Raw genomic sequence first — 24,194 nt, forward strand, 5'->3', positions numbered from 1 at the left:
CTGACAAGCCCAATTATTCTGAATCATTTCACTAAAGGGTCCAGATGCTGCCTTGCTGTCTGTCGTCTCCGATCCTGGGGGCCATTAAGACACGCTGGTGCCTCCTAAATGCCTAAAAACACTTCTGCTTGAATGGGCACCTCCCCTTATCTGTCTACCTGTCATGCTGCACCCTGCCCCTTCATGCCCACACACACATACACACGCCAGTATCACCCCACTTCCGCTCTCTATACTATTGTCACCAAAAAGTTGTCTCTGCCTCCCTGCTCTATCTCGCTCAGTGCCAAGCCTGTGTGTGGAGGAGAGAGTGATGTGCTCGCATGGTGGGAAACTGTCCTATTGATGCGCGTTGCGACTTCACTAGAGGAATGCTGTCCACAAATGGAAGCTAGAGGACTGAGGAACAGGAGAGGATCTGTGATTGCACATAGAGGATTTACTGTATGTGATTTGGAATTTGTTTTCAATCGAGTCGCTTTAAGAGATCTTACTTTTAACATCCATTACGTCTGCCACAGGACAGGTGTGTTTTTTCTTCCCATCTCAAATGATTTTACTTGCAGAATCGAGACTTCAGTTGCTTCTGATGCAGTGCCTCCTATGCTCCTGAAGCTGAAGCAATGCAAGTGCCCGCCAAGGACTGTGTCTCCCTGATGGTCTACTCCTTTACGTTCCTTCTGGGCCTCCCCTCCAACCTGCTGGTGCTCTTCGTGTACGTCCGCAAGGCGCGCAAGCGGGGTGCCACGCCCAACGTGGTATACGCACTCAACCTGTGCCTGGCTAACCTGACACTGGTGGCCTGGCTGCCCGTCAAGGCCCTGGAGACTTTCCTCCAGGACTGGGCTCTTCCGTCGCCCCTCTGTCCCGTCTACAGCTTCTTCCTGTTCTCCTCGATCTACGGCAGCTGCCTCTTCCTCACGGTCGTGACGGTGGGCCGCTACCTCAGCATCGCCTTTCCCATCAGCTACAAGCTGTACCGGCGGGGCCGCATCTCCTGCTTCATTAGCGCCGCCCTGTGGGCAGTGGTGCTGTTGCACCTGAGTCTGGGCCTGGTGGCAGAAGGCGGAGGCGGCTTCGTGTCCACCTCCAGCCATAATGTGTCGGTCTGCTTCGAGAACTTCACCCAGGACCAGCTGGACCTGCTGCGGCCGTTGCGCCTGGAGATGGCGCTCCTCCTCTTCCTGCTGCCACTGGCCGTGACCGCCTTCTGCACGCTGCGCTGCGTGGCCCTGGTGTGGCAGTCCTGCTTGCCCGTCCTGGGAAAGAGGCGCGTCCTGGCTGTGGCCCTCTCCACGCTGGCTGTGTTTGTGGTGTGCTACGCGCCCTACAATGCCTCACACATCGTGGGCTTTGTGCTGCAGGAGAACATCCACTGGAGAACTGAGGCCATGCTGTCCAGTGCCTGTAACGTCTTCCTAGAGCCTGTGGTCATGCTGATGCTGTCCCCGGCAACGCCCCGCGGCCTCATGGGAAGGCTCTGTGGAAGGCCCAGCAGTTACAGCCGGACAGAGGGGCGCCATGGTAGCAAAATCATCACACGGGACCCTCTGGCTAATGTGAGGGGAGTGGTGTCTCTGACCGACAGACAGACAGGAGCAAACATTTCCAAGTTAAATCAGGAATAATCTGCACAAACAACACATGCAAGACATGGGAAATAGTTTAGGACAAAATTAAGTGGAGAACTGAGGCTGATGTGGAATACACTAAGAAATAGGACTGGTAATGCTCAAAATGGGCAGAGCTGAGGTTGGAACAAGGGACAATCTAAAAATCTGCACAATTATTGATGACAAAAATAATAATATCTTGTGTTCTCATGATACTCTATGCTTTCTATGCTCTGAAATCTTTAGAAAGTTATAGATAACAAACCACAGTGATCTTATGAATAACAGATAAATGTAAATAGAACCATCATTTATTGATTGTTATTTACAGCATCAAATGTTACTGACCAGCTTACACTGGGAGCTTTAAGGAGTTTACGAAGATGAATGTAAAATGCACTAATTAATTCTGATCTGAAATGCTGCTGAACATAAAGTTAATCAGAAACATGTCCTAATTTTATATCTGACAGTCTCAGAATCAATACATTTGAAATCTCAACCAGAAATCTCAACCAGAAACAGTTATGACTATAATTAATGTTTCTCTAATCTCTAAATGTGAATTAACTGAGAATTATTTGTTTTTAGAACCTGCTTCTAATTGAGGATTTGACTTTGTAATATTTACATGTAAATCACTACCTTACTTGTGCAAGAGAAATGTCTGAATAAAATATAAACTGAGCAAGTATTGTGTTGTGTATATTTGTTCTGAATCCAAAGTGCCTGGGGGTTGCTTTTGAAGGATACATACCCATTTAAAAGAGACATTATGAACTATGAATAACTTGATTAATTCAACGTGATAGTGTTCAGTGTTTCAGATCCATTAAATTATCCACCCTATTAGTAAGATTAATTGAGACTACCTAAATTTGATAAAATATTATAAGCATTCAGTGAAAGTCCCTCAAACTGTTTATCATTTCATCATTTTCTTGTTAGTCACTTCCTCATCATAGATACATCCTAATGTGAGTATAAAAAGGTTGAGGTCAGTTGAAGTGCATTTATGGTAACGAGTGAGGAAAAGGCCTTCTTTGGTGAGTAAATTCACTTTAATAATTTCTTACTTTTATTTGAGAGTACCATCAGTGAGGGATGTTTTAGCAAATGCAACATGGTTCCTTATCCATAGCCGTTATCCATGACCTTTGTACAAGAGAAACTGAAAATAATCTTCAAACACTTCCATTAAAATAATACGTTTTTACTCATGCAGAACTGTGTGATTATAAATCTACCATGTAATATCTTAGTATGGGGTCACACTTTTTGTGTGATGCAAATTACCTGTACCATAATGTGTATGGCTTTTATACATACCTTTGTTCAATATGCTGCAAATAAGCCATATCCTGCATTCATGAAAATAAACTATTACAATTATTTTGACACTTCTCAGGGCATCTGCAAGTTTGGGTTAAGAGATAACAAGAAGAGGTCCCGTATTGTGTAGAAGTACCCTTTTTTGTGTCTAAATGTGGTGCTTATTTAGGGTAGCACTTTTCAATTGGATACAACTTTATTAATCCCTGAGGGGCTTTAGTGTGTTATGTGGACAAAGTTTACCATACTTGCAACTCCAGCATGAGAACTCCAGTATGAGACATTGGTTCCTAGAGGGCGCAATTCATCAGTATTCTCAACATAAAACAAGCATTACTACTACAGTACAAACTATGCTGGGAACCATACACAAGGATAAAGTGGGTTCGATATTTTGCGGCCTAAATCTAAGAAGAATGTGCATTTTAAAATGTCCATAACATTTAAGAAAACTAGTAAAAGTGCAAGGGGCAAATGTATCCTCTCTAATAATTGATAACTAAGGTTAGGATTTCCAAATATTCAGTTTATATATTCTTAAGTTTAACTATGGACACTAGAGGATTTGCTAATAAAACAGTACACAACAGGGTGTGCACTATGGGGAAATGACCTCTTAGCTTAGTTAATTTTAAGAATGCCCTTTTTGTGTGACTAGAGATAATGAACAGTCATTATAGAAATAGCATATCTGTTTAGTGGTGTGTTTCCATGGTAATAAAGTAATGACAGGAAGTGAGTGAGACAGCAACGTCATCTGAGATGTTAGTTGTGTAATTCCATTCAGATAGCTGTCTCCCAATAGTTTTGGGTTGAAACATCAGTATATCATGATGCTCTTCTCTCTCTTGTAGTGACAACAACGTTAACAGTACCTGCCAATATGAAGCCTGCAGATCACATTTCATGCAGCTTTGCACTGTTCGTCTACATCACCACCTTCCTGATCGGGGTACCTGCCAACATCCTGGCATTCTGCACCTTTTGCCGAAAGGTGCGTCGCAAACCTGCCCCCATCGACATCCTGCTACTCAACCTGACCATCTCCGACCTCATCTTCCTTGCTTTTCTGCCCTTCAAGATGAAGGAGGCTGTTGATGATTTTAACTGGACCCTCCCTTACTTCCTATGTCCAGTCACTGGTTTCCTGTTCTACTCCACCATCTACAACAGCACCCTCCTCCTGACCGCGGTGAGTGTGGAGCGCTTCCTCAGCGTGGCGTATCCCATAAGATTCACAGCACCAGGCAGGGTTGTCCACGCACAGTTGGCCTGTGTAGTTTTCTGGATCCTGTCCCTTGCCCACTGCAGTGTTGTCTTCGTAATGCAATTAGACAAAGATGCCGACAACACTACCTGCTATGGGAATTTCACTGATGTCCAGCTTATTACCCTTCTCCCAGTACGCTTAGAGATGTCCCTGGTTCTCTTCTGTGTCCCCTTCCTGATCAGCACCTTCTGCTATGTCAACTTCATCCGTATCCTGTCTAGGCTTCCCAACATCGGCCAGCACCGGCGCCTGCGTGCCATCGGGCTGGCGATGGGAACTCTGCTGGTTTTCGCCCTCTGCTTTGGGCCCTACAACGTGTCCCATGTAGTGGGGATCATGCAGAATAAAGTCCCTACTTGGCGTAACACGGCCATTCTGCTCACCTCCTTAAATGCCTGTCTGGACCCCATCATCTTCTACTTCTCCTCCTCAGCTGTTAGGAGCACTCTCAGCCTCTGCCTGAAGCGAATCAAGGCTAAGTTCAATCCAAAGGCCACAGCTGCTCATGCTGGTAATACACCAGACCCTATGGACTCCACCCATTCGTCCAGCCAGAGGTTTGGCGCTGCTGCCGCAAGGGGGACAAATTAGACCCCACGGTGAATCAGTGAATAGTAAATTAGTGTTGTCCATCCATACAAAGTGTACACGAAGCATTGAAATTGTGTATTTCCACAATGTGATCTAGAATTCTGATACCATTTGTGCGTGTGAAACTGAAACTGCTATAGAATGTCTGCATTCATCTGCATATGTATTTGGTTCAGTATGCAGAATTAGAGTGAGAGTGAGACTAAGAAAACAGTATGATGTTGTCTGGTGACTGTGACTGGTACCTTAGTTTGTGTCCCACAAAGGTTATTACAGTAAACTTGTATTACTTGTACAGAGGGTAATGATGAGAATAGTGAATTAGAATGGTAAACTGTAAAATATGTCATTAAAGGGAATAAAGAAGCTGCTTCGAATTAGTCTTTGTGGTAATCTTATGTCATGCTTATTGAGACTGTAAATGCCAGAATATCAATATGCAATTGCTGCACAAATTATTGATAAAAAAAATATCTGTATCAGAAAAGTCATATTGTGGTCGTTGCATTTGAATTTATAGTATATTGTCTATGCGTTATCACACATGTAGTTTATTGTCATGCTTTTTTAATGATCAGTTATTATTGCCAATAAACTCCTTATTAAGACATTATCCTTACCTAATGTTATTGCTTTTCTTGCCAACTATCTTTTGGATTTCTCATCAAGTCATTCATGTCAGAATCAAATACAATGCTTATCACTGTAGCTTTTACATGACCCTTGAGGGTCATCTTTATCTGGAGAAGAGGAAATTGTAAGAGGAGCTTGTAGGAAGGAATCTATTTATTTGTGTATAGTGTTTATTCTCTTGTGTATTTTTATTTCTCGTGTGTATTTTATCTGACTTAGTATTGATTCTGTGCTCTTTTTAAGAATCTATTCTGAATTTGACACGTTTATATTTCTTTCCTTTTTTTATATTGAATACTGCATTGTTGAGGAAGCGCTTGCAAGTAGCATTTCACTGTACTGTTTACACCTACTGTATCCTGTGCACGTGACAAATCACATTTTAGTTAATTTAGGTGATTTCCTGACCTCTTTATGACATAGAGGCCCAAGTTTCAAGTCAGCAAAGAACAATACCACAACACACTTGTATGTATTGGTGTTCGCCTACAAGTTAAATGCAACACTGAAATCGAACATCTACAGTGGGGAAAAAAAGTATTTAGTCAGCCATCAATTGTGCAAGTTCTCCCACTTAAAAAGATGAGAGAGGCCTGTAATTTTCATCATAGGTACACGTCAACTATGACAGACAAAATGAGAATAAAATTTCCAGAAAATCACATTGTAGGATTTTTAATGACTTTATTTGCTAATTATTATGGTGGAAAATAAGTATTTGGTCAATAACAAAAGTTTCTCAATACTTTGTTATATACCCTTTGTTGGCAATGACACAGGTCAAACGTTTTCTGTAAGTCTTCACAAGGTTTTCACACACTGTTGCTGGTATTTTGGCCCATTCCTCCATGCAGATCTCCTCTAGAGCAGTGATGTTTTGGGGCTGTCGCTGGGCAACACGGACTTTCAACTCCCTCCAAAGATTTTCTATGGGGTTGAGATCTGGAGACTGGCTAGGCCACTCCAGGACCTTGAAATGCTTCTTACGAAGCCACTCCTTCGTTGCCCGGGCGGTGTGTTTGGGATCATTGTCATGCTGAAAGACCCAGCCACGTTTCATCTTCAATGCCCTTGCTGATGGAAGGAGGTTTTCACTCAAAATCTCACGATACATGACCCCATTCATTCTTTCCTTTACACGGATCAGTCGTCCTGGTCCCTTTGCAGAAAAACAGCCCCAAAGCATGATGTTTCCACCCCCCTGCTTCACAGTAGGTATGGTGTTCTTTGGATGCAACTCAGCATTCTTTGTCCTCCAAACACGACGAGTTGAGTTTTTACCAAAAAGTTATATTTTGGTTTCATCTGACCATATGACATTCTCCCAATCCTCTTCTGGATCATCCAAATGCACTCTAGCAAACTTCAGACGGGCCTGGACATGTAATGGCTTAAGCAGGGGGACACGTCTGGCACTGCAGGATTTGAGTCCCTGGCGGCGTAGTGTGTTACTGATGGTAGGCTTTGTTACTTTGGTCCCAGCTCTCTGCAGGTCATTCACTAGGTCCCCCCGTGTGGTTCTGGGATTTTTGCTCACCGTTCTTGTGATCATTTTGACCCCACGGGGTGAGATTTTGCGTGGAGCCCCAGATCGAGGGAGATTATCAGTGGTCTTGTATGTCTTCCATTTCCTAATAATTGCTCCCACAGTTGATTTCTTCAAACCAAGCTGCTTACCTATTGCAGATTCAGTCTTCCCAGCCTGGTGCAGGTCTACAATTTTGTTTCTGGTGTCCTTTGACAGCTCTTTGGTCTTGGCCATAGTGGAGTTTGGAGTGTGACTGTTTGAGGTTGTGGACAGGTGTCTTTTATACTGATAACAAGTTCAAACAGGTGCCATTAATACAGGTAACGAGTGGAGGACAGAGGAGCCTCTTAAAGAAGAAGTTACAGGTCTGTGAGAGCCAGAAATCTTGCTTGTTTGTAGGTGACCAAATACTTATTTTCCACCATAATTTGCAAATAAATTCATTCAAAATCCTACAATGTGATTTTCTGGATTTTTTTTTCTCAATTTGTCTGTCATAGTTGACGTGTACCTATGATGAAAATTACAGGCCTCTCTCACCTTTTTAAGTGGGAGAACTTGCACAATTGGTGGCTGACTAAATACTTTTTTTCCCCACTGTATGTAAGGGAGAGTGGGGTAAATTGAGCCAAAGGGGTAAGTTGAGCCACCCTTGTTTCAAGGAAACCATACAGAAAATGCATAATTTGACCAAATATTTAGGAAGACGTCATCATTTCATGGAGTCTGTGAAGGAAGAAACCACATGGAAAAAGTGGTAAGCAAGTTAGGTCCAAAAAACTGATTTTCACCAAGTCAAATTAATTTATTGTGTTAGAGGTTTCATAATGCTTGTATCTAAACCAAAGTAGATCATTTTAAGATTGTTCTATAATTCAGTTGGGGTCTCTATAAGCTTCAATATGAGATCCTAAACCTAGCATGAAAGTGCATCCTTGTGTGTGGGCTAATATAGTCAAAATGTTTGCCTTGGGGTAAATTGAGCCAATGGCAAGTTGAGAAAATGGAAGTGTTTTCTTCGCAGGCAAGGCACTATTGCTGGGATATGAGGTAACAACAGGGCCTGGCCTATGTTAAAAGTGTTTTTTAAAAGTACAAAGTCTTTGTTAAAATAAAATCTCAAATCTAATTTTATTCGTCACATGCTTCGTAAACAACAGGTGTAGACTAACAGTGAAATGATTACTTACGGGCCCTTCCCAACAATGCAGATAACATTTTTTAAATAATAGAAAGATATAAATACACAAGAGTAACGATAACTTGGCTACATACACGGGGGACCAGTCCCGAGTCGGTGTGCAGGGGTACGAGGTAATTGAGGTAGATATGTACATATAGGTAGGTGTTAAGCCTGTGTTAAAATATGCTTAAAGGACAAACAGCGATTGTGATTATGTTGAATTGTGTTTGGGAAATAAAGATAGACATGGTTTTAAAAAGGTAGAGGTAATATTTAATTCAATACAGAAATGTATAGGTGGCTTAACTTACCCTGTCCCGTGGCTCAACTTACCCCATACTTCCTACTCCCTAGACCAGGGTAAGACAGATTCCTATGACTGTTTAATTTGATCTGATTCTCTGGTTTCCATAATGTCTTAGTGGCCCTGGGATACTGAATAGGTGAGTTTGAAGAAAATTGTGGAATGGGCAAATGTATCCTGTCTAATTATTGATACCTCATGTTAGTATATTCAGAATATTAAGTTTGAGTATTCAAAGGTTTAACTTTATGGACACTTAGTTGACAGTGAAGGAAACTGCTACAATATAAGTAATACTATAAATAACATATGACAACAACTATGACAACACAACTCATAGTAGCTACCTCCCACTGGGCACACACTGGTTGAATCAACATTGTTTCCATGCCATTTCAATGAAATTACGTCTAACCAATGTGGAATAGATGTTGAATTGGCGTCTGTCCCAGTGGGCTCCTACCAATAGTTTTGAGTTGAACCGTCAGTATATCATGATGCTCTCCTCTTTCTTGTAGTGACAACAATTCTGATAGTAACTACACATGACAGCAGCAGATGACTTTCCCAGCGGCTTTGCACTGTTTGTCTACATCACCACCTTCCTGATCGGGGTACCTGCCAACATGCTGGCATTTTGTGCTTTTTTCCGAAAGGTGCGCCACAAACCTGCCCCCATCGACATCCTGCTACTCAACCTGACCATCTCCAACCTCATTTTCCTCAACTTCCTGCCTTTCAAGATGGAGGTGGCCGACAACCAGGAATGGAACATCCACTACTTCTTGTGTCCAGTAACTTCTACATAGGGCTGTGGTGGTCACGAAATTTCGTCAGCCGGTGATTGTCAAGCAAATAACTGTTGGTCTCATGGTAATTGACCATTAATTAACATAAACACATTTAGCATCTTCTGGCTTCCACACATAGCCTACAAGCCACTGATGCAGACCTTTGGAACATCTACATTCAAAAAAGTATAATAAATCCATGTAATATAGTCTACACCACAATAAATCCATTATTTATTTTAGACAGGTCTAAAGAAACATGATATGAAGAAAATGTAGTCTATTTCAGAAGAACATAATAGCATACTCTGTGTTGTCCTTATGTTAGGTCCTGATCTGGCTGTGCCAAATGGCTGTGGGCTACACTAGCTCATTCCGTGGCATTATTTTATATTATTTTATAGTATGAAGAATACAATTGAACAAAGCTGGATAAAATAGAAAGGATATTTTATCTAAACGATTTGAGGGAGTGCGCACATGCAGCTATTCTGTGTTGAGTGGTTAACAAAGAAATAGGTACTCCTATATGCTTAATTTAGAGTTATTAATGTAACTTTAGTTGTTCTACAAATGTTGGGCTATATGTTTTGATTGTTAATACATTGTAAGGCTGCATGATTCGACTCTAATGATGATTTGAAAAAAGTAGCTTGAAAGGCAAGTGCTCTGCTTTGTGCAGGCTGTACACACTTCATCAGTCTCTCATTCACAATTTGACAAGCACTTGTTAATGCCTCGAATTTCCAGGCGGCATCTCCTTTGTGTGGCCGTAATGCACCCTAAAAGAAATCCATGCCTTTTGCGGCCAGTGGCCACTGTTCCCTTCTCCCTGAGTGCTGCTTGCTCTGAAGCACCTCTCACCCACATGGCTCTCCATCACGTGATCGGGTCTTTCTCACAGGCTACAAGTGAAGACAGACACATCGGGGACACAACTGCGCGCGTCCTTATCCAATTCCGAGGTGCATATTGAAGATATTGGAAGAACTGTACACGTTTACTTTTCATCAGCCAACAAGATGAGTAGGCCTAATGAACAGCAAAAGCACTAGCCTATGTCAATCTTCCATCCCCCATAGTACAAAAGTTGACCTATTCTATTCTGTGCGAGAAATAAATATTCCAAACAGTCTGGGACAGTTGTGGGATGCGATAGATCCCAAATTAATACAATTAGTGCAACTAGTTCGGGTAGCCATGATTAGCTGTTCAGGAGTCTTATGGCTTGGGGGTAGAAGCTGTTGAGAAGTATTTTGGACCTAGACTTGGCACTCCGATACCGCTTGCCGTGCGGTAGCAGAGAGAACAGTCTATGGCTAGGGTGGCTGGAGTCTTTGACAATTTTGAGGGCCTTCCTCTGACACCGCCTGGTATAGAGGTCCTGGATGGCAGGAAGCTTGGCCCCAGTGATGTACTGGGCCGTACGCACTACCCTCTGTAGTGCCTTGCGGTCGGAGGCCGAGCAGTTGCCATACCAGGCGGTGATGCAACCAGTCAGGATTCTCTCGATGGTGCAGCTGTAGAATTTTCTGAGGATCTGAGGACCCATGCCAAATCTTTTCAGTCTCCTGAGGGGGAATAGGCTTTGTCGTGCCCTCTTCACGACTGTCTTGGTGTGTTTGGACCATGATAGTTCATTGGTGATGTGGACACCAAGGAACTTGAAGCTCTCAACCTGTTCCACTACAGCCCCGTCGATGAGAATGGGGGCGTGCTCAGTCCTCTTTTTTTTCCTGTAGTCCACAATCATCTCCTTTGTCTTGGTCACATTGAGGGAGAGGTTATTATCCTGGCACCACACGGCCAGGTCTCTGACCTCCTTCCTATAGGCTGTCTCATCGTTGTCGGTGATCAGGCCTACCACTGTTGTGTCGTCGGCAAACTTAATGATGGTGTTGGAATCGTGCCTGGCCATGCAGTCATGGGTGAACAGGGAGTACAGGAGGGGACTGAGCACGCACCCCTGAGGGGTCCCCGTGTTGAGGATCAGTGTGGCAGATGTGTTGTTACCTACTCTTACCACCTGGGGGCGGCCCGTCAGGAAGTCCAGGATCCAGTTGCAGAGGGAGGTGTTTAGTCCCAGGATCCTTAGCTTAGTGATGAGCTTAGAGGGCACTATGGTGTTGAATGCTGAGCTGTAGTCAATGAATAGCATTCTCACGTAGGTGTTCCTCTTGTCCAGGTGGGAAAGGGCAGTGTGGAGTGCGATAGAAATTGCATCATCTGTGGATCTGTTGGGGCGGTATGCAAATTGGAGTGGGTCTAGAGCTTCTGGGATAATGGTGTTGATGTGAGCCATGACCAGCCTTTCAAAGCACTTCATGGCTACAGACGTCAGTGCTACGGGTCGGTAGTCATTTAGGCAGGTTATCTTAGTGTCCTTGGGTACGGGGACTATGGTGGTCTGCTTGAAACATGTTGGTATTACACACTCAGTCAGGGACATGTTGAAAATGTCAGTGAAGACACTTGCCAGTTGGTCAGCACATGCTCGGAGTACAGGTCCTGGTAATCCGTCTGGCCCTGCGGCCTTGTGAATGTTGACCTGCTTAAAAGTCTTACTCACATTGGCTACGGAGAGCGTGATCACATAGTCATCCGGAACAGCTGGTGCTCTCATGCATGCTTCAGTGTTGCTTGCCTCGAAGCGAGCATAGAAGTGGTTTAGTTCGTCTGGAAGTCTTGTGTCACTGGGCAGCTCGCGGTTGTGCTTCCCTTTGTAGTCTGTAATATTTTTCAAGCCCTGCCACATCCGACGAGCGTCAGAGCCAGTGTAGTACGATTCAATCTTAGTCCTGTACTGACTCTTTGCCTGTTTGATGGTTCGTCGGAGGGCATAGCGGGATTTCTTATAAGCGTCCAGGTTAGAGTCCCGCTCCTTGAAAGCGGCAGCTCTACCCTTTAGCTCAGTGCGGATGTTGCCTGTAATCCATGGCTTCTGGTTGGGGTATGTACGTACGGTCACTGTGGGGACGACGTCATCAATGCACTTATTGATGAAGCCAGTGACTGATGTGGTGTACTCCTCAATGCTATCTGAAGAATGCCGGAACATGTTCCAGTCTGTGCTAGCAAAATAGTCCTGTAGCTTAGCATCTGCATCATCTGAACACTTTTTTATTAACCGAGTCACTGGTGCTTCCTGCTTTAGTTTTTTGCTTATAAAATCACCCTGATTAACTCTTTAGTATTATCCCAGTTTACCTATTTGCTTATGGTCTTGCCTACGCCTAGCGAACAGTTTTTTAAATTATATGAGAAAAAAATATTCAATTTTATTTGGAACGGCAAGCCAGACAAAATTAAAAGGGCATATTTATATAATGAATATGAATTCGGAGGACAGAAATTATTAAATATTAAAGCATTAGACCTATCACTAAAAGCTTCAGTCATACAAAAGTTATACTTAAATCCGAACTGGTTCTCAAGCAAATTAGTAAGATTGTCTCACCCAATGTTCAAGAAAGGCCTTTTTCCCTTTATTCATATTACAACAACTCATTTGCAGTTATTTGAAAAGGAAATCATCTCCCAAATATCACTATTTCTAAAACAAGCCATAGAAAGTTGGTTGCAATTTCAATTTAATCCTCCAGAAACGACAGAACAAATAATGCAACAAATATTGTGGTTAAATTCAAATATACTAATTGACAAAAAACCTTTATTTTTTGACAGAATGTTTAAAAAAGGTATAATCTTCGTAAATGATATCATCGGTAGGACTGGTGGAGTTATGTCGCACATGCAGCTAACAAAAACATATGGAAATGTCTGCTCTACCCAAAATTACAACCAAATAATTGCAGCCTTACCGCAAAAGTGGAAGAGGAAAGTGGAAGGGGGAGAAAGTAAGGAACTTGTCTGTCGGCCTTGCATTAAAGAACATAATTGGTTAAGGAAAACTGTGATAAATAAAAAAGTATATCAGTTTCACTTAAGGACCAAAGGATTGACAGCCGTCCCATATAGATTGCAAAATAGTTGGGAAGAGATCTTTGACGTACCGATCCCATGGCATAGTGTTTATGAACTGACACGCAAAACGACACCGGATTCAAAAATTAGAATCTTTCAATTTAAATTATTATATAAAATTCTTGCTACCAATAGAATGTTATTTATATGGGGGATACAATCTTCCCAGCTCTGCAGATTTTGCTGTGAAGAGACAGAATCATTAGATCATTTGTTTTGGTTCTGTCCATTTGTAGCTTGTTTTTGGACACAGGTCCAGGAATGGCTAAAGGATTGCAATATTTACCTGGAGCTAACCTTGCAGATAGCATTACTGGGTGATCTGAAAAGTCATAGTCAATCAATCAATAATATAATAATACTTTTAGCAAAAATGTTTATTTTTAATTCACAATCTGTAGAAGCAATGAGAATAGAAAGGTTCAGAACTTTTGTAAAACATCACAGTACGGTTGAAATATATATGGCAAATAGAAATCCTATATGGATGGTGTTAAGAGATAGATGGGAGGTATTGAATAGAGTTGAAGGATGGGACTAATAACAAATAACAACAAATAATAACAAAGATAGCTAATAATGTAAGCATACTGTGTCCATAATAAGTATATAGGTTGTATGTTGGGAGCTTTTGGGAAAGAGCACAGTTAGAAAGATATGGCATATAGAAGCAAACCGGATGGACATCATGAAAATGATTGGAGAGGTTGAGAGTAGAAGAAGTTCAGGAGCAAAAAAATAATATATATATATATATAAAATAGAATTATTGTAAAATTAACTCTGTCCATAAGGTGTAGATAGTAAGTATAGACCGGAAGTAGAGGCCTGGGCATTGTTGTTCACTAATTTACTCCAAGTAGGGAAAGGATGGCGGGGTTGAAAAGTAATAAAGGGGAGTATATATATAAAAAACATGGGGGATTGGAAGTGATGCAGACAATTACATTGATGGAAGTTACAATCTGTCTGCAATATTAAGCTGATCCATCCCCCCCAAAAAAAAAAAAAAAAAAAAAAAAAAGATACTCTACCTCAGGCGAGCAAAACCTCAAGACTTCCTTAGTATTTGATTTTGTGCACCAGCTGTTGTTTACAAATATACACAGACCGCCACCCCTTGTCTTACCGGAGTCAGCCGTTCTATCCTGCCGATGTAGCGTATAGCCCGCTAGCTGTATGTTGTCCATGTCGTCGTTTAATCTTGTCTTTACATATACTAAATAATATATGTGTGAAATTTGTTTTGATTTAGAATGGACCATTATCATGCACCTGTCTCGAAACGGGGGCAGGGGGAAAAATACATGTCATCTATGCACTTAAATAGCGAATGGAGGACGCTTTTCCCTTGGTTCATTTTCATGCCAGCCAGGTAGGCTATACTTCTGTTGTAATGATAAGCAATGTGCTTAATATTAGGAAAGTTGAGAAATAAATATAGTGGGCCTAGCCTATAGAAAGCTGATGGGATCCTCCTCTTTTTAATAGAGGCCATCCCTCTGTTTCCTCACTCAATTGCATAGCCTATAGAAATGTTGCACACCATGAGCTAATGGGCTGTCATGAAGTGTTTGATTTTCGATTACATTTGCATTGATGTCAGAGTGATTAGAGGGACAATAGAGTGCTGAGTATCAGGCAGTTAGCAAGTTTGGTAGACTACTAATGACCATCAGCAGCATCAGAGCTTGGAGAAGCCTAATTACCGTGACTAAATGGTCACGTGGAATTTGACAGCCCTACTTCTACACCACAATCTACAACAGCACCCTCCTCCTGACAGCGGTGACTGTGGAGCGCTACCTTGGTGTCACTTATACCATAAGATTCACAGCATCAGGCAGGGTTGGCAACGCTCTGTTGGCCTGTGTAGTTTTCTGGATCGTGTCCCTTGCCCACTGCAGTGTGTGACACTCTGGCTCCGGGACGTTTGTATTTGAGCCAGGGTGTATTTTGTGTTGTTGGGTTTTGGTTTGGTTATGTTGGGCATTTGGGTGTATTTCTATGTTTGCATTTCTGTTGGTTGTATTTCTAGGTTTGGTCGATGACTCCCAATCGGAGGTAACGAGTGTCAGCTGTCGGCTCGTTATCTCTGATTGGGAGCCATATTTATTCTGTATGTTTTCTTGTGGGAGTTGTGGGTTTTTGTTCCAAGTTCTGTCAGTGTTGCAGAGGACTTCACGTATCGGTCTTGTTTTGTTGTTTTGTTCCAGACTTTGATTTAAATAAAGTCATGTTTCTTGGACACGCTGCGCCTTGGTCATATTTAGACGACATAGACCCTCGTGACAGAAAAACCCACCTTAAAAGGACCAAGCAGCGTGTCAAGCGGCAACAGGATTTATGGACGCCTATCAAGGATTCATGGACATGGGAGGAGATACTGGATGGAAAGGGTCCTTGGGCACAACCGGGAGAATATCGCCGCCCTCGTGAAGAGCTGGAGGCAGCTAAAGCCGAGAGGAGGCGGTATGAGGAGGCAGCACGGAGTCAAGGCTGGAAGCCCGTGGGTACTACCCAAAAATTTCTTGGGGGGGGGGCTAAAAGGGAGTGTGGCGAAGTCAGGTAGGAGACCTGCGCCTACTCCCTGGACTTACCGTGGAGAGCGAGAGTACGGGCAGACACCGTGTTACGCAGTAGAGCGCATGGTGTCTCCTGTACGCAGGCATAGCCCGGTTCGGTACATTCCAGCTCCACGTATCGGCCGGGCTAGATTGAGCGTTGAGCCGAATGTCATGAAGCCGGCCCAACGCATCAGGCCACCAGTGCGTCTTCTCGGGCCGGCGTACATGGCACCAGCCTTACGCATGGTGTTCCCGGTTCGCCCACATAGGCCGGTGCGGGTTATTCCACCTCCCCGTACTGGTCGGGCGACGGGGAGCATCAACCCGGGTAAGGTTGGGCAGGCTCAGTGCTCAAGGGGGCCAGTAAGCCTGCACGGTCCGGTATTTCCGGCGCCACCTCCCCGCTCCAGCCCAGTACCACCAGTGCCTACACCACGCACCAAGCCTCCTGTGTGTTCCCCGAGTCCTGTGCGTCCTGTTGCTGCTCTCCGCACTAGCCCTTATGTGCGTCCCCAGGGTCCAGCATGCCCTGTTCCTTCTCCCCGCACTAGGCGTTATGTGAGTCCCCAGGGTCCAGCATGCCCTGTTCCGGCTCTCCGCACTAGGCGTTATGTGAGTCCCCAGGGTCCAGCATGCCCTGTTCCGGCTCTCCGCACTAGGCCTTATGTGAGTCCCCAGGGTCCAGCATGCCCTGTTCCGGCTCTCCGCACTAGCCCTTATGTGCGTCCCCAGGGTCCAGCATGCCCTGTTGCTGCTCTCCGCACTAGGCCTTATGTGAGTCCCCAGGGTCCAGCATGCCCTGTTCCGGCTCTCCGCACTAGCCCTTATGTGCGTCCCCAGGGTCCAGCATACCCTGTTGCTTCTCCCCGCACTAGCCCTGAGATGCGTGTCCTCAGCCCGGTACCTCCAGTTCCGGCACCACGCACCAGGCCTACGGTGCGCCTCAGACGGCCAGAGTCTGCCGTCTGCCCAACGGGGCCTGAACTGCCCGTCTGCCCAAAGGCGCTTAAGCCGCCCGTCTGCCATGAGCCTTCAGAGCCGTCCGCCAGACCGGAGCCGCTAGAGTCTTCCGCCAGACAGGATCAGCCAGAGCCTTCCGCCAGACAGGATCAGCCAGAGCCTTCTGCCAGACATGAGCAGCCAGATCCGTCAGCCGGCCATGAGCAGCCAGATCCGTCAGCCAGCCATGAGCAGCCAGATCCGTCAGCCAGCCATGAGCAGCCAGATCCGTCAGCCAGCCATGAGCAGCCAGATCCGTCGGCCAGCCATGAGCAGCCAGATCCGTCAGCCAGCCATGAGCAGCCAGATCCGTCAGCCAGCCATGAGCAGCCAGATCCTTCAGCCAGCCATGAGCAGCCAGATCCGTCGGCCAGCCATGAGCAGCCAGATCCGTCGGCCAGCCATGAGCAGCCAGATCCGTCAGCCAGCCATGAGCAGCCAGATCCGTCAGCCAGCCATGAGCAGCCAGATCCTTCAGCCAGCCATGAGCCGTCCAGCCAGGATCCGCCAGAGCCGTCCAGCCAGGATCCGCCAGAGCCGTCCAGCCAGGACCCGCCAGAGCCAGCCAGCCAGGATCTGCCATTGAGTCCGGTGCTGTCCCTTAGCCCGGTGCTGCCCCTTATCCTGGTGCTGCCCCTTAATCCGGTACTGCCCCTTAGTCCGGTGCTGCCCCTTAGTCCGGTGCTGCCCTTTAGTCCGGTGCCGCCCCTTAATCCAGTGGGGTTTAGTTGGGGGGTGGTCATGTGGAGGAGGCTACGGAAGCGGATAGTGACTAAGGTGGGGTGGGGACCACGACCAGGGCCAGAACCGCCACCGTGGACAGACGCCCACCCAGACCCTCCCCTAGACTGTATGCTGGTGCGCCCGGAGGTCGCACCTTTAGGGGGGGGTACTGTGACACTCTGGCTCCGGGACGTTTGTATTTGAGCCAGGGTGTATTTTGTGTTGTTGGGTTTTGGTTTGGTTATGTTGGGCATTTGGGTGTATTTCTATGTTTGCATTTCTGTTGGTTGTATTTCTAGGTTTGGTCGATGACTCCCAATCGGAGGTAACGAGTGTCAGCTGTCGGCTCGTTATCTCTGATTGGGAGCCATATTTATTCTGTATGTTTTCTTGTGGGAGTTGTGGGTTTTTGTTCCAAGTTCTGTCAGTGTTGCAGGGGACTTCACGTATCGGTCTTGTTTTGTTGTTTTGTTCCAGACTTTGATTTAAATAAAGTCATGTTTCTTGGACACGCTGCGCCTTGGTCATATTTAGACGACATAGACCCTCGTGACACAGTTTTGTCTTCGTAATGCAATTCCAAGTTACCAATGATAATACTATGGGGATTTCACTAATGTACAGCTCAGTATCCTTCTTCCTGTACGTTTAGAGATTTTCCTAGTTCTCTTCTGCATTCCATTCCTGATCTGCTGCTTCTGCTATGCCAACTTCATCTGTATCCTGTCTTGGCTACCCAACATCCGCCGGCAGCAGCGCCTGCGTAACATCGGGCTGGCTCTGGGTACTCTGCTGGTTTTCATCCTGTGTTTTGGGCCCTACAATGTGTCCCAACCATGTCGTGGGGTTCATGTCCAAAGTCTCTACTTGGCGCGACAAGCCAACCTGATAAACACCTTTAACGCCAGTCTGGACCCTATAGTTTTCTACTTCTCCTCTGCTCTTAGGAGCATGTTCAGCCACTGCCTTTGTAACAGCTCACTTCACAGCTTGAAATGTCGCCAATGAAGAGGATCCTTTTCGATGGTGCAACTGGTTAGCAGTCATGGAAGGCATTCATGTGGTCGGCGACTGTGGCACTAATTATATAAAATATTATTTATGTACTTTTTTTTTATTATCAGAAAAGTTATATTGTGGTCATTGCATATAGTTTGTCTTATGCTATACCGCATGCATTATATTGTCATGTTTTGATACTCTCATCTTAAAACTTGTTTTTGTTCTTATGCAGATAAGAACCTAGTGCCAATAAACTCCTTATTAAGACTTATCAATATCATTATGTAACAACATTGCTTTTCTCTATTATCATTAGTTGAAAACAAACATTGACATGTGACAGCGGTTTCAGTCATTTATGAGCCTGTATAGTGAGTGCAGTGTAAATGTGATTGACCCCCCATCACCAACCCCTTCTTATTAATAGCCAGTCAGTCACTTAGATTATCATCAGGAGTGTGAGAGACTTGATTCTTTACTAACATCTATTCATGGGAGTTTAAAAAATATATGTTGTAGTGTGAATGATAGACATTTGTCTTCACAAAAATTGGTGTGTTCTGTTTTCTTCAAGCATACCACATGCTCAAATGAGTCCCTAACACTGTTGCAACTCTCTAAAGATTGACTCTGCCATTTGGTGGGCAGAAACATCTGATTATTCCCAGATTATTTCAATATCTCATATTTTCACAATCAAAGCCCAATGATTTAATGACTGACCAACTATCTACCATTTTATTTTACACTGACCTTAATGTGATTGCAACACATTTCCATGTAAATGTGTTACCTCACATTGGACATTCAAGGGTTGCTGAGAGACAATGTTTGGAGAGCTGTGGGAACAAAGATTGCGACAGGAGTTAATTACATTTCCGCAGCACATCACATCACAGCCACTTGTCAGTAGGTAATGCTGTGAGGGAGGAGTGTTCTGATTGGATCTGACAATCAGCATCTGGCAGACACTTTGTGCTGCCAGTACATTTGAGGATCCAGTCGGATGACATTGTGATCTTGAGGCTAAAGATTTTCAAGATCCATGGAGGTGAGTTTGTTATTAGAACATTTCCTCTCACATTAGTTATAGTATGAATGTGGTATCAGTAAAAAAAGAGGGGTTATTCATAAAACTTTACCACAACAGACAATGTATCACCTACTTCTCCCCCCTATAAAAACTGTAAATACAGAATCAAATTAATCTTGAATAGCATCTATTCACTCTTTTACTGTATATCTTGTTAACATTCTAAGTGAATTCTGAATTTATGCATCAATCCAATCTCTACTAAAGATTTAACTTATTCAGAACACAGGTGATACATTTACAGTAACTAAAGTTTTATAAATAAGCCCAAAAGGTCCTCAAGGTGAGGCTTATGTTTTTATACAGGTGAACAATTAAATCAAAACACAAAAGCAGACAAAAATATGGCTAATGAGTAGTGTTTCCTACTGCTGACAGATAATGTCTGAAAGTTAGTATCTCATGGTGCCGACGAAGATGGCAGCCTCGCGACTAGCTCTTAGGAAACTTTGCGGTATTTTTTGGGATATCAGAGCGGCGGTAACTCACCAGCATTGCGACCAGGAATACGACTTTCCCGAAGCAGATCCTTTTTTTGCTCTCCCCAGGGCAATTGAACTGATTCCAGCGGCTGACCCACAACATCACCGGCGGAGGAGAGGCACTCGGAGCGGCCTGCTAGTTCGACTTAGGAGGCGCGCACACCATCCACCGCTTCCAAGTATATTACTCGCTAATGTTCAGTCTTTGAATAACAAGGTTGACGAGCTCAGGGCAAGGATTTCTTTCCAGAGAGACATCAGGGCCTGTAACATACTTTATTCCACGTAAACATGGCTCTCTGGGGATATTCTGTCGAAATCGGTCCAGCCAGATGGGTTCTCAGTTCATCGCGCAGACAGAAAAAAATATCTCTCCGGGAAGGAGAAGGGTGGAGATGTGTTTTTCATGATTAACGACTCATGGTGTAATTGTAGTAACATACAGGAACTCAAGTCCTTTTGTTCACCCGACCTAGAATACCTCATAATCAAATGCTGACCGTATTATCTCCCAAGAGAATTTTCTTCGGTTATAGTCACGGCCGTGTATATCCCCCCTCAAACCGATACCACGACGGCCCTCAAAGAACATCACTGGACTTTATGCAAACTGGAAACCACATATCCTGAGGCTGCATTTATTGTATTTTAACAAAGCAAATTTGAGGACTAGGCTGCCGAAGTTCTATCAACATATCGACTCTTGTACTCGGACTGCTAAAATCCTAAACCATTGCTACTCGAACTTCTGGGATGGTTATAAGGGCCTCCCCCGCCCTCCTTTCGGCAAATCTGACCACGACTCCATTTTGCTCCTCCCTTCCTATAGGCAGAAACTCAAACAGGAAGTACCTGTGCTAAGGACTATTCAACGCTGGTCTGACCAATCGGAATCGGAATCCAGCTTCAAGATTGTTTTGATCATGCGGACTGGGATATGTTCCGGGTAGCTTGCGAAAATAATTTAGACGAATACACTGAAACGGTGACTGAGTTTATCAGGAAGTGTATAGGAGATGTTGTGCCCACTGTGACAATTAAAACCTACCCTAACCAGAAACCGTGGATAGATGGCAGCATTTGCTCAAAATTGAAAGCGCGAACCACCGCATTTACCATGGCAAGGTGACTGGGAATATGGCAGAATACAAACAGCGTAGCTACTCACTCCGCAAGGCAATTAAACTGGCAAAACATCAGTATAGAGACAAAGTGGAGATGCAATTCAACGGCTCAGACACGAGACGTATGTAGCAGGGTCTACAGACAATCACGGACTACAAAAGGAAAACCAGCCCCGTAGCCGACACCGACATCTCGCTTCCATACAAGCTAAACACCTTCTTCTCCGTAGCCGACATGAGTAAGACATTTAAGCATGTTAACCCCCGCAAGGCTGCCGGCCCAGACATCCCTAGCCGCATCCTCAGAGCATGCGGAGACCAGCTGGACATATTCAATCTCTCCCTATCCCAGTCTGCTGTCCCCACATGCTTCAAGATGGCCACCATTGTTCCTGTACCCAAGAAAGCAAAGGTAACTGAACTAAATGACTATCGCCCCGTAGCACTCACCTCTGTCATCATGAAGTGCTTTGAGAGACTAGTCAAGGATCATAAACCTCTACCTTACCTGTCACCCTAGACCCACTTCAATTTGCTTACCGCCCCAATAGATCCACAGATGATGCAATCACCATCACACTGCCCTATCCCATTTGGACAAGAGGAATACCTATGTAAGAATGCTGTTCATTGACTATAGCTCAGCATTCAACACCATAGTACCCTCCAAGCTCATCATTAAGCTCGAGTCCCTGGGTTTGAACCCCGCCCTGTGCAACTGGGTCCTGACTTCCTGACGGGCCGCCCCCAGGTGGTGAAGGTAGGAAACAAAATCGCTGATCCTCAACACTGGTGCCCCACAAGGGTGCGTGCTCAGCCCCCTCCTGTACTCCCTGTTCACCCATGACTGCGTGGCCAAGCACGCCTCCAACTCAATCATCAAGTTTGCAGACGACATAACAGTAGTAGCCTTGATTACCAACAATGACGAGACAGCCTACAGGGAGGAGAGGGCTCTGGGAGTGTGGTACCAGGAAAATAACCTCTCACTCAACGTCAACAAAACAAAGGAGAAGGCGAGGTCAGTACAGGTGCATCAAAGCTGGGACAGAGAGAATGAAAAACAGCTTCTATCTCAAGGCCATCAGACTGTAAAATAGCCATCACTAGCACATTAGAGGCTGTTGCTGCCTATTGAAATCACTGGCCACTTTAAGAAATGGAACACTAGTCACTTTAATAATGTTTACATATCTTGCATTACTCATCTCATATGTATATACTGTATTCTATAATATTCTACTGTATCTTAGTCCATGCCGCTCTGTCATTGCTTGTCCATATATGTATATATTCTTAAATTTCCATTCCTTACTTAGATTTGTGTGTATTGGGTATTTGTTGTGAAATTCTTCGAAATTACTTGTTAGATATTACTGCACTGCCGGAGTTAGAAGCATAAGCATTTCGCTACACCCACAATAACATCTGCTAAACACGTGTATGTGACAAATATCATTTGTTTTGATTTTATTTGGATTTGGGACACCTTTTTGGTAACATACAGTGCCTTCTGAAAGTATTCATACCCCTTGACTTATTCCACATTTTGTTGTGTTAGAGCCTTTTTTTTCCAGCACCCATCTACACACAATACCCCATAATACCCCATAAGTGAAAACAAATGTATTGAAAATTCAGAAATACAGAAATATTTCATTTACATACTGTAAGTATTCACACCCCTGAGTTAATACATGTTAAAATCACCTTTGGCAGCGATTACAGCTGTGAGTCTTTCTGGGTAAGTATCTAAGAGCTTTGCACACCTGGATTGTACAATATTTGCCCATGATTCTTTTCAAAATTCTTCAAACTGTCAAATTTAAATCTTGCCATATATTTTCAAGCACATTTAAGTCAAAACTGTAACTAGGCCACTCAGGAACATTCACTGTCTTCTTGGTAAGCAACTCCAGTGTAGATTTTGCCTTGCGTTTTAGGTAATTGTCCTGCTGAAAGGTGAATTCATCTCCCAGTGTCTGGTGGAAAGCAGACTGAACCAGGTTTTCCTCTAGGATTTTGCCTGTGCTTAGCTCCATTCCATTTATTTTTTATCCTGAAACACTCCCGTCCTTAACGATTACAAGCATACCCATAACACGATGCAGCCACCACTATGCTTGAAAATATGTAGAGTGGTACTAAGTAATGTGTTCTATTGGATTTGCCCCAAACATAGGACAAAAAGTGAATTACTTTGCCAAATTTTTTGCTGTTTTACTTTAGTGCCTTATTGCAAACAGGATGCATGTATTGGAATATTTGTATCCTCTATAGGCTTCCTTCTTTTCACTCTGTCAATTAGGTGAGTGTTGTGGAGTAACTACAATGTTGTTGATCCATCCTCAGTTCTCGCTTATCACAGCCATTAAACTCTGTAGCTGTTTTAAAGTCACCATTGGCCTCATGGTGAAATCCCTGAGCGGTTTCCTTCCTGTCTGGCAACTGAGATAGGAAGGACGCCTGTATCTTCGTAGTGACTGGATGTATTGATACACCATCCGAAGTGTAATTAATAACTTCACCATGCCCAAAGGGATATTCAATGTCTGCTTTTCGAGAGAGATGAGGTAGTCATTCAAAAATCACATTAAACACTATTATTGCACACAGAGTGAGTCCATGCAATTTATTATACGACTTGATAAGCAAATTTTTACTCCTGAACTTATTTAGGCTTGCCATAACAAAGGGGTTGAATACTTATTGACTCAAGACATTTCAGCTTTTAATTTTTTATTTCTTTGTTAAAATGTCAACATTTGTGTAGGCCAGTGACAAAAAATATCAATTTTATCAATTTAAAATTCAAGCTGTAACACAACAAAACGTGGAAAAAGTCAAGGGATGTGAATACTTTCTGAAGGTACTGTATTTGCGGCAACAGCCCCACAAGTGATGTTACACATTCCAACGCACCCTTTTCTCTTTCCAGTTGTGTTGAGAGTCTCCAAGTGTCTGTGACTGATGGA

At 44.0% G+C, this 24,194-nt stretch overlaps 3 protein-coding genes across 3 annotated transcripts; all 3 read left to right on the plus strand.

The window, feature by feature from the left end:
* Positions 1-623: 623 nt before the first annotated feature.
* LOC311107134 (free fatty acid receptor 2) lies at positions 624-1,628 on the plus strand (the record flags this gene model as incomplete). The annotated part of the gene is made up of 1 exon (XM_084149631.1): positions 624-1,628. One exon carries the CDS (start codon positions 624-626, stop codon positions 1,626-1,628), a length of 1,005 nt encoding a protein of 334 aa, XP_084005757.1.
* Positions 1,629-2,628: 1,000 nt separating this feature from the next.
* On the plus strand, positions 2,629-4,806 carry LOC311115172 (free fatty acid receptor 3-like; the record flags this gene model as incomplete). Its single annotated transcript, XM_084157277.1, has 2 exons — positions 2,629-2,659; positions 3,800-4,806. The coding sequence occupies 2 exons, from the start codon at positions 2,629-2,631 to the stop codon at positions 4,804-4,806; spliced, it is 1,038 nt and encodes a 345-aa protein (XP_084013403.1).
* Positions 4,807-8,999: 4,193 nt separating this feature from the next.
* On the plus strand, positions 9,000-24,186 carry LOC311107143 (free fatty acid receptor 2-like; the record flags this gene model as incomplete). Its single annotated transcript, XM_084149642.1, has 4 exons — positions 9,000-9,248; positions 14,970-15,077; positions 18,143-18,488; positions 24,158-24,186. The coding sequence occupies 4 exons, from the start codon at positions 9,000-9,002 to the stop codon at positions 24,184-24,186; spliced, it is 732 nt and encodes a 243-aa protein (XP_084005768.1).
* Between the last annotated feature and the right edge of the window lie 8 nt (positions 24,187-24,194).

The sequence above is a fragment of the Coregonus lavaretus genome (assembly GCF_964263955.1).
Source record: "Coregonus lavaretus genome assembly, chromosome: 3".
Lineage (NCBI taxonomy): Eukaryota > Metazoa > Chordata > Actinopteri > Salmoniformes > Salmonidae > Coregonus > Coregonus lavaretus.